Source organism: Propithecus coquereli, unplaced genomic scaffold (assembly GCF_000956105.1).
Source record: "Propithecus coquereli isolate 6110/MARCELLA unplaced genomic scaffold, Pcoq_1.0 Scaffold137, whole genome shotgun sequence".
Lineage (NCBI taxonomy): Eukaryota > Metazoa > Chordata > Mammalia > Primates > Indriidae > Propithecus > Propithecus coquereli.
Window position 1 is genome coordinate 786541 of NW_012137969.1, and position 10569 is coordinate 797109.

Below are 10569 nucleotides of genomic sequence, written 5' to 3' on the forward strand. Positions count from 1 at the left end.
TGAATAACTGCTTTCTAGTCTTTGTCTGATAATTCTAACATCTGTGGCAACTCATAGTTTGCATCTGTTGATTTCTTTTTCCAATGTGAGTTGAGATTTTCCTGGTTCATCATATGCCAATCAATTTTGTATTGTATTCTGGACATTTTGAATATTATTATGATGCTTTTGTTCTTGTTTAAATTCTGTACGGAATGTTGATATTTATGTTGTAATAGGCGACTAATCCAGTTGGGTTCAGGCCACAAGTTCTGACCAGCCTTCTGAGGGTTGCGATTCCAATGTTAATTCAGTTTTCGAAGTGTTTGTAATGCTATTCTGACAGGTCCCACATCAGTGCAATCCAAGGGCCAGTTTGGGACTTGGATAGTAATCTGGGGCCTGAGAACTGGACTCATAGTTCAGTTCTCAAAGTCTATGGTATGTTATTCAGGGTCAGATTCATCCTACCAGAAAAGGGGAATATTCTCAACAGAATTCTAAAATTACTTAGACATCAGAGGCAGTGTAGACGAGTCTGTGGTGGTGTGGTAGGTCTTCTGACAGGAAACAAAGGATGGAGGAAAACTGAACTAGTCCTCTCCTCTGGGAAATATTGACTACACCTTTGACTTCAGGAGGAAGCCAAGGGTATATCTCTCTGAAGTAAGATATATAATAAATAAAACTCCCAGAAATGGTAGATCAGCTGTATATGTTGGGCAGTGTTCTTAGTAACTTATAACTACAAGGTATTATGGAGCCCTTACAAAGAGGAAATAAACTACCCATATATTCAGCCTGACCCAACATGAACCCCTCTCACTGCCATGTAATTTTAACCATTTTTCTTGTTATTAGTGCTTTCACTGCCAGGGAAACAGAGATTCTCACATGGGCTTAATGGTATGTACCACATTAACAAATTAAACCATATAATTATCCCCATGAATAATATCTTAACTATAACTTTATGAGAAACCCTGAGCTAGAACCATCCAGTCAGGCCACTCCTAAATTTCTGACCCACAAAAACTGTATGGGATAATAAATGCTAATTTTTAAAGTTGCTAAATTTCGGGATAATTTGGTACCAGAAATGGTTCCAGAGGAATAGACACTGTTAGCACTTTAAAGATGCAACTGCATTATCTCCTCTCTTGCATGGTTTCTGAGGAGAAGCCTGCTACAATACTCACAGTTTTCCCTTGTAGATAATGTGTCTTTTTTCTCTGGCTGCCTTAAAGATTTTCTCTTTGTCTTTGGTTGTCAGCAGTTTGAATGTAATAAACTTAGTTTCTTACATTTTAAGAAAGGTATCCTGCTGGATGTTCTCTGAGCTCCTTGAATTGGTTTGATGTCTCTCACTAATTCTGGAAATTCTCAGCCATTATTTCCTGATTTGATAGTTGATATTTTCCCACTGCTCTTGTATGCTCTGTTCTGTTTTTATCACTCTTTTTTATCTTTGTGTATCAGTAATTTCTATTCACCTACCTTTAGGTTTAGTGATCTTTTTTCTTCAACTGTGTTGAGTCTAATAATGGGCCCAGTGAAGGCATTCTTCATCTCTATTATTATTGTTTTTATTTCCATAATTTCCATTTTATTCTTTCTTATGGTTTCCAACAATTTGCTGAAATTAGCTATCTGAGCATGCATGTTGTTTACCTTTCCCCTTAAGTCCTTGACCATATTAATCATGGTTATTTTAAATTCCCTTTCTGATAGTTCTAATATCTATGCTATGAGTCTGGGTTTTAATGATTGCTTTATCTCCTTAGACTGTGGTTTTTTTGTCTTTCTGTATAATTATTAATTTTTTCTTCTCATTGAAAGCTGGAAACATTGTATAAACAGATGTTCAAATAAATATTATTATGCTTGGAGATGAGTGTGCCTTTCCTTCTGATATATCATAGTACATAGTGTTGTTGGTGGTGTATCAGTCTAGTCAGGAGTTGGGCTAGGTTTAAAGTTCACTGTTGTGGTGGTTATCCTCAGTGCACTACAGGCTTTATATTTCTCTAGTGATAACTTATGTGTAGAATGTGGGCTTTATTTTGATAGTAAATATATTTTAAAGAGGTCTGTGTGGGTGCCAAGTTGACAAGGGCAGACAGTGGTGATTTTGTAATGTGTCGACTCTGTTTGTTTTTTTTTTTTTGAGACAGAGTCTCACTGTGTTGCCCAGGCTAGAGTGCCGTGGCGTCAGCCTAGCTCACAGCAACCTCAAACTCCTGGGCTCAAGCTATCCTCCTGCCTCAGCCTCCCGAGTAGCTGGGACTACAGGCATGTGCCACTATGCCCGGCTAATTTTTTCCATATATTTTTAGTTGTCCAATTAATTTCTTTCTATTTTTTTTTTTTTTTTTTAGTAGAGACGGGGTCTCGCTCTTGCTCAGGCTGGTTTCGAACTCCTGAGCTCAAACAATCCGCCCGCCTCGGCCTCCCAGAGAGCTAGGATTACAGGCGTGAGCCACAGCGCCCGGCCTGTGTCGACTCTGTTAAGCTGAACTACGTTTCTCAGAATTTCCTTTCCTATTTGTTCCTGGTTAAAGTAGTCTAAAAAAGACAAGTTTGTGTAAGTTTTGGAGGGCAGAAGTGAAGAAGCTCTACAGTTTTATACTGGAAAGGGTGGTGCAGGGACACTAGGTGCTACTGCAGCCCATGCACTTTGTCACCTATCAGCTGGTTCACCTTGTTGGCATGGGGAATCAGCCTTCCCCCGGGTCGTCCTTCAGTTTCTTTGATTCCTGAGGCAAGTTTGTGTTTAGTGCTAGTGTCTGTTCCTCTAGCAAGGATATCCACATCTTCAAAGTTGGACACAGTGAAAGAACGACCAGTTTGTGTTTCAGGTTCCATCTCATTCTTGCTCTTCCCTACTTCATGTTGATCTTCCCTTTTCAACTGCTTGCTCTGCGGACTTAAAGATTATCATAGTGATTATTTCTTTCATTGAACCTTGGCTGATATATAGACTTACAGACATTTTGTGATGCAGAAAATTGTGAATTAGGGAGCTTCGATTATTCTCAGTAAAGATGGAAGATCATCCAGGAGTATGGCAGGACAGAAGACATAAGGGCTGCTATAGTTTGGATATTTGGCCCTTCAAAACTCATATTGTAATTTGATCCCCAATATTGGAAGTGGGGCCTGTGGGAGGTGTTTGGGTCATAAGAGGTGGATCCCTCATGGATGACTTAACACTGTCCTTCTGGTAATGAGTGAACTCTCCCTCTATTAGTTCTCATGAGAGCTGATTGTTAAAAAGAGCTTGGCACCTCCCTCCCATCTTTCTCTCTTGCTTCTATTCTTGCCATTGTGATCTCTGCATGGCAGCTCCCCTCTGCTTTCCACCATGAGTGGAGGCAGCATGAAGCCCTTACCAGAAGCCAAGCAGATGCTGGTGACATGCTTCTTGTACACCCTGCAGAACTGTGAGCCAAATAAACCTCTTTTCTCTATAAATTATCCAGTCTCAGGTATTCCAATACAGCAACACAAATGGACTAAGAGTAGGATCTTAAGGAATTTACCTGAAAAGATTTAAATGATTACTGAGAGGGGAACAAATACTTTGCAGGAGTGCAGTGACTTCCCATCCAACCCATAGGCAGATATATAGACAGAGACACACTCACACCACAAACACTCATGGTAGATATCAGTAACTGATATGAAACTTTTTCCTGCTTGGTCCATATTAAAGACTCAGATTCCTTTTCAATATAGTATTCCGATTTGCAAAGAAAATGAAGTTATTAGTTGTATAATTTGAATGTTTTAAAAGTAGATATTCTGTGGAACTTATATTGATAACCTCAAAACAGAAATCTCAGGAACCCTTTTTTAAATCATTTAATCATACTGAGCAAATTATTATGGGAAAGGCAGTATCCGATATTGGGACACAAGAAGAATGAGAAATCTGTTAAACAAGCAGGAGGCTATTAGCCTAAGGCTGTCTTGGTACTTTGAGTTCCTATATAACAAACTACAACCTATATTAGGACATAAGCAAACTGAAACCTAACTTAGTATATATTTTTATAGCAAATAGCTGGTGTCAGTCAATACACAAACAGCTGAGCTCCCGCCAATAGCAGGCAGCCAACTGATCAGACCATGCTTCATCACATTATGACCAAATAATAATACAGGTAGATGCCTACCTGTAGCCAATCAGGTGATATCTCTACTTTGCTTCCTATAAAAGCCAGTGGCCCACATTGCTGGGCAAAGCTCTCTGAACCTCTCCTGGTTTTGAGTGATGCCCAATTCATGATTTGTTCTTTGCACAAATAAATTCCATTAAATTTATTGGTCTAAAGTTTTTAAGAAATCTCATTCATGAGAAAAGGAATAAAGTGGGAAGAATAAAAAGAAAGTACCTCAGAAACACAAAATAAAAAATCCATTGAAGGTAAATATATTATTCCCTGAAATAGGCAAGCATAGTTTGTTGAAAGCCTCCATGGGTGTTCCTTGGGATAGCAAAATGGTTGCTATTCTTCAGTTGGGGTACCAAAAAGGCAATATATCTGTGCCTCTGAATCCTAACCACCTTCACTTAAAAACTTGACTTCCTGGTCCTATCAGGACTTTCACAGGGCCCTCACAACAGATATGGCTTCAGTTACACTCTCCAGGCATTGCTTTAGCATCCTGGTCCTGATCTCTTCAGGTAGGACGGTCAGGGACTTTTCCGGAAAGAGCAGCTACAGGATCTGCTCCTTCCTAGCATCTCAGATGACAACCACTCATAGCAGATTACCCAGGGTTGGCTTAGGGCTTCCCATAGCCCCCAGACCTCCTGGGAGTTGAAGCACCTAAAATACAGGTGGGAAGTCTCAAACGTGGGGAAGACCATCTAACCCAAATTCTCTTCCCCTAACTTAACTATTAACCCCTATCTGCACTGGGTCTCTGTGTCTCAAGCTCTGAGAATGGCCTTCCTCTACTAGATGTCTGTCTTCCATGCTTGGGAAGAGAGGGAAATCAAGGTGGCAGGAAGATCAGTTAGCTCCCCAGCAGCTTGTGGAGCTAAACACTGCCTTTCCTGCTCACCTCCCGAAACTTGGTTCTCCAGTTCCCCTGATTCCTCAAACACCAGGAGAGTTGGTGGGTCTCCGCAGGGACAACAGGAAATCCTGCTTTCCAGGAAGTCAACTAGACCTTGGGGTTGGGGGACGAGAACGGGTTCCTGTCCCTGGAGAATTAGGCTGAACGACACAACAAAAAAAGAGAACACTTCAGGGAGAGCGGTCCTCCTTAGCCAAACTCCAGGCCCAGCTGCACAGATCCTTCAAGTCCTCCTGGCACTCCAGGCCCCCAGGCTGCACCTCGTCCTGAGCTCCTAGTACTCCAGGACTTAAATCAGCCCGTTCGGCAGGCGAACACAAGACCTCATCCCTCAGACTCTGAAAGGCCAAGACCAGAAGCGCCTCCCCACTGGGCTCCACTGGATACCTCGCGGCAGCTGCACTCCAGTGCCCTACCCAAGACCTCTCTAGGCTTTCCGGGGGATTTCCGCTTCTCTATCGTTGTCTCGGGGAGCCGCCCGCCGTCCCGTCACACCCCGCGCTCATGCCCGGAAGAGACGCTCCGCTTTCCGCTCAGGGCCCCGGGCGGCGGCCACGGGTCCGAGGGCAACTGGGGTCTCCGCACCAGCCACATTTTGCGGGCCCCTCCCGCGCCTCAAGTCGGACCCCGGCTCTGGAGCAGAGAAGCGGCATGGAAGCCGAGGACCTTCAAGAGGAGCTGACCTGCTCCATCTGCCTGGACTATTTCGAGGAGCCGGTGTCCATCGAGTGCGGCCACAACTTCTGCCGCGGGTGTCTGCGCCGCAGCTGGACGCCGGGCGGCGGCTTGTTCTCCTGCCCCGAATGTAGGCAGCCGTCGGCGCCCGCTGCACTGCGGCCCAACTGGGCCCTGGCCAGGCTGACGGAGAAGACTCGGCGCCGGCGCAAGGGCCCAGTGCCCCCGGACCTGTGCGGCCGCCACTGGGAGCCGCTGCGGCTCTTCTGCGAGGACGACCAGCGACCCGTGTGCTTGGTGTGCAGGGAGTCCCGGGAACACCAGGCCCACACCATGGCGCCCATCGACGAGGCCTTCCAGAGCTACCGGGTGAGCTGGCCGTCGCGGTTACTGTTACCCGGCTGCCGATATTGCCTGAGAATGCTTACTTAATTCTCAGAAAGGGTCCATGAAGTGGCTGTCATTCTTACTGGAAGCATGAATTCCCCCCCGCCCCCCTCCCTCCAACGAAACTCAGAGAAGTTAAGCGACACAGGGATCTGGATCTCAGAGCTGGGGTTGTACCTGAGATTAGGGGAGGGGTGGTGCATGCCTCAGCAATCATTCTGCAGAATTTTCAAGGGAGCCACTGGGGAACTCCTAGTTAAGACAAAAACATATGAGAGGGTGTGTACCAGTGCTGTCCAATAGGAACATGATGCGAACCGCATAGGTAATTTGAAATTTTTCTAGTAGTACAAGGAAACAGATGATGTTAATTTTAATAATACATTTAGCTCAATTATCCAAAATATCATTCAATGTTAATTGATATGAAAATTATCAATGAGATATTTTACATTCTTTTTTTCATAATAGGTTTTGAAATTGGTATTCATTTCACATTTACAGCACATACCAGTTTGGACTATCTACATTTCAGGTGGTTGTGTGGCCAATGGATGCTGTATTGGACAGTGCAGGTCTATGCCCGTGGAAGTCATAGGCATGGCTTGGGAAAAGACTGACTTGGAATGATGAGGATGGGTTTTGTTACTAGCTTCCTTTATCAGTTGGGAAAATCACTCAACATTTGAATTTGGGAATTGTCTGTCCTACCTATCTCACGGGTTAAGAAGCTTCAGTTGAATAAGTCAGTTTGCCTTCCTCTGCTCCAGCCACACTGGCTTTCTTTGCTTTTGTTTCAAGTCTGTTATCTTTACCCACGTCTTCCATCCTTTAGATCCTTTTAGCTTTTAGCTTGAAGACCTTCCTTGATCATCCTTTCCAGAGTAGCCCCACCCCCCTTCCATTACTGACGGTGTAACTCCAGTGGTCTCCAACAGAATTGATATTCAGTAAGTACACAAATACACGAATTTAATGATACAATAAAAATGTTTTGTAAGCTGTAATATGCTGTATAGTTTTATGCTGACTATGAACAGGAAAGCCAGATGCAAAGCCAGATTAGAAAGTGTACATTCATTCCTTCATTCAGTAACCTTTATCGATGCTGGTCATGTGCCAAACATTGTTCTAGAAACCTGAACATAAATGGATTAGAAAGACATGGGCATTGTCTTGTAAGGGACACAAGCCTGTAGACCATTAATTTTCGCACGTATGAGAGTTGTTGACATATTTACCAAGTACATGAAAGGTCCGAGGTTGGAGTGATCAGTGACAAGTGAGGAAAGGCTCGATAGAGATGTTAAACATGAATGTTAGCTCTTGAAGGGTGAGTACAGGTAGGGAAGAGGGTATTTCAGCCCACAGGAACAGCATATTTAAAATGTCGTGGTGTGGAATAGTGTGTGCTCTGTGAGAGGACTGGAGCTTGCTCAGTACTGCTGGAGTGTGGAGCATGGAAGGGAGGATGGTGGGAGTTGAGGCTGAAGAAAGAGGAAGGGCCTTGTCATGAAGAATCTTGTTTACCACACTAAAAAAATTGAACGCTTTCTCTTTCAGGCAGTGGGGAGTCATTAAAGGGTTTTAAGGCAGGAAATGATATGATCAGTTTTTCTCTTTTTTTAGAAAGATTACTTTGGTATCCATGTGGATGAATGGAGAAGATGAATTAGGCTGCTCTTGTGCCATTTTAAGTGAGAGGTAATACGGAGCTGAATTAATGTAGGGCAGGGGTGAAGGAGAAGAGATGATGGATTGGTTATGAGCTTGAGTTAAATGGCTTGTGACTAATTGGACTTGGAGGGTGAGAGTAATCTTGGGTGGTAGTCCAGATTTCTGCTTCACATGCCAGGTAGATGATTTTGGGGTTAACTGAGGTAAGGTACACAGGAGGAAGAATAGGCTTAGGATAGAAAATTCTGTGCTCGTTTTGGGATATGTTGAGTGTGAAGTAACTGTGACAGGAAGTCCATGGAAGAGGGACAGGAGGCGGGGGGCCTAGGAGGCTAGAGACAGTATTTTAGAATTGTTAGCCTATTCTTGAAGTCATGGAAGAAGTAAGCAGATGAATTCTGCCAGGGGGACCACATAGAGAGTAAAAGACGACAGGCACGAAGAGAAGCTTGTGAAAGACCAGTGGTTAGTAGCCGGCAAAAGAGATGGAGAGGACCCATCAGAGAAACGTGAAGGGAAAATACATTTGTGGGTGAAGGCTGAGAAAAATGTAAGTGGGTGGTTGTGAAGGGGAAACATAGCCTTTACATCTTCAATCATCAGCAACAATAATAATATTAATGATAGTTGTTAATTCTTACTTATGCGCTACCCACAGTTTTAAACATTTTTCATATTGTAATGCTTCAGTCCTCATAGCAGTTCTGCTAGGTGGATTCTATTTCCTTTTTACAGATGAGGCAACTGTGGCACAGAGATGTGAGATTACTTGTCCAAGAGCTTCCAAGAGCTAGAAAGTAGCTAAGCTTGAACTGAGGTCCTTTAAACCCAAATCCCTTACACTTTTCACTCTGCCATAACTAACCTGAGAATCTTGGAAGAGGTGGGATTTTGGGATTAAGCAAAATAGTCCAACTGGACAGGGTGAGTGGGACACTGAGGTGGGCTGAATGTCACAATGTTGACTGGGCAGGTGTTCAGGAGTCAGATTATTAGGCAGAATTCCCTGATATCTGTCCCTTCTCTCCATTCTCCTCTGCTTAGTCACTACTCCATTTATCCATCTCTCATTCCATCCCAAGTTAGTTAGAAAAACATCAAGTTGCTCTTGGGTGGAGCTAACCTGTTTCCAAGCATCCCATTCTCAGCGTATACGCAGATGGATTGAGTATCTCTTAAAAGTTGGACAGGTGGAAAAATTAGGTGTTCCCTAAATCCATGGAAAGTATCCCCATCCTACACCTGTTATGGTGGGGGTAGAAAAAGAAAAAACAGAGAAATAGCTTCATAAACCTCAGGATGCAAATTGTTTGCATGGAAAAGGCTTCCAAGCACAGCTCTTATTCCCCTCATGCCGATATTTAGTCCTCTGACTCTAGTAGCTAATCCCTCCATTCGATTCATTTAACAAATATTTATTGAGCACTGGTTTTGCGTCAGACACCGTTCCATAGCACAAGACACAGCACTGGGAATCCAATGGTGAACAAGACAGGTAAAGACTTCGCATGGAGCTCACAGCCCAGCTGGGCTGGGATGGGCGGTAGACAATAGATAGATGAAATAATCACAGATTGTGATGCGTGCTGTAAAAGAGGAAAGCGCTATGCCAGAGGAGTAGCAGGGGCTTTAATGAGGGGAACAGAGTCTTCTCTGAGGATGTGACATTTCAGTTGAGACTTGATGGATGACAAGGAGTCAGCCATCTGAGGAACTGTGGGAAGAACATTCCAGGCAGTGGACAGCAAATTCAAAAAGCAAAGACCCTGAGGCTGGGGAGAGCTGGTTATATTTATGGAACTGAAGGAAGGTCTGTGCACCTGGGGCACAGTGAGCAACGGGAAAAGTAGCATGCGATTTGATGCAAGATGTAGGCCAGAGCTGGCTTATGGCAGGCCATAATAAGATGATTGAATTTTCCTGGTGAGGAGGGAAGCCAACGAAGAATCTTTAGGAGGGGAGTGACAAGATCTGACTGGCTTTTATCGTGGCTGCTCTGTGGATATTGGATGAGAGAAGGACAAGACTCCAAGTAGGGGGACCAGTCAGGAGGTTATTGTAGGTGTCCAGACAAGAGACAATGGTGGCTTAAACTAGGCGGTGGCAGTGGGGATGGCAAGTAGGCAGATTTGAGGTTTATTTCAGAGGTAGACCTACCTTCCTGGATTGATTGCAGAGGTTGCAGTGACTGAAGTTCACAGACCTTAAGAGGTGGGATGGTATTTAAGAGACATTTAGTCCAATTGTCTTCATTTTCTAGCTAAGGAAGCTGCCACTCAGGAAATGTGTGAGGCTGATTTGCTCACAGAGACACAGCTAGTTGAAGGTCTGTACTGAAACTCAGATCTTCTGCTTTGAAGTTTAATGTTGTTTGAACTATTAATACATGATCCCAATCAGTAAATGTCTTCGTTCTGTAAGTGTATACTCTTTTGTTATATTTATGTTTTTATATACATACAATTTTCTGATTAAATGAAGAGAAAGTGATTTTTTAAACTTCTCTTACCCCTAACTCAGCTTTGAAATGCCTGGTGTTGTCCTCCTGCCATCTCGTGGCAGTTTCAATTTTTGCAGGGAAGGTGTTCTCTAATTTTCTCCAAAGCGTCGCTAGATTAACTCGGGTCCCAGTTTAGATCCCAACTGTGGCAAGATTCAAAAAGACTTAGGTGGAATCTTGAATAATAGAACCATAGGAAGTACTTCATGCATACTAGAATTGTTAAAAGGCTTTTAAAAAAATTGAAAATCTCTATTTAAAAG

At 43.5% G+C, this 10569-nt stretch overlaps 1 protein-coding gene across 1 annotated transcript in view; it reads left to right on the forward strand.

Annotated features, from left to right (window-relative positions):
- Positions 1-5595: 5595 nt before the first annotated feature.
- The window catches only part of TRIM4 (tripartite motif containing 4), a 20323-nt gene continuing 15349 nt past the window's right edge, over positions 5596-10569 (forward strand). Inside the window, exon 1 of the mRNA XM_012638879.1 lies at positions 5596-6111. Within this exon, the coding sequence (XP_012494333.1) occupies positions 5719-6111 (393 nt within the window). The 5' untranslated portion in view covers positions 5596-5718. The remainder of the gene's footprint in view (positions 6112-10569) is intronic.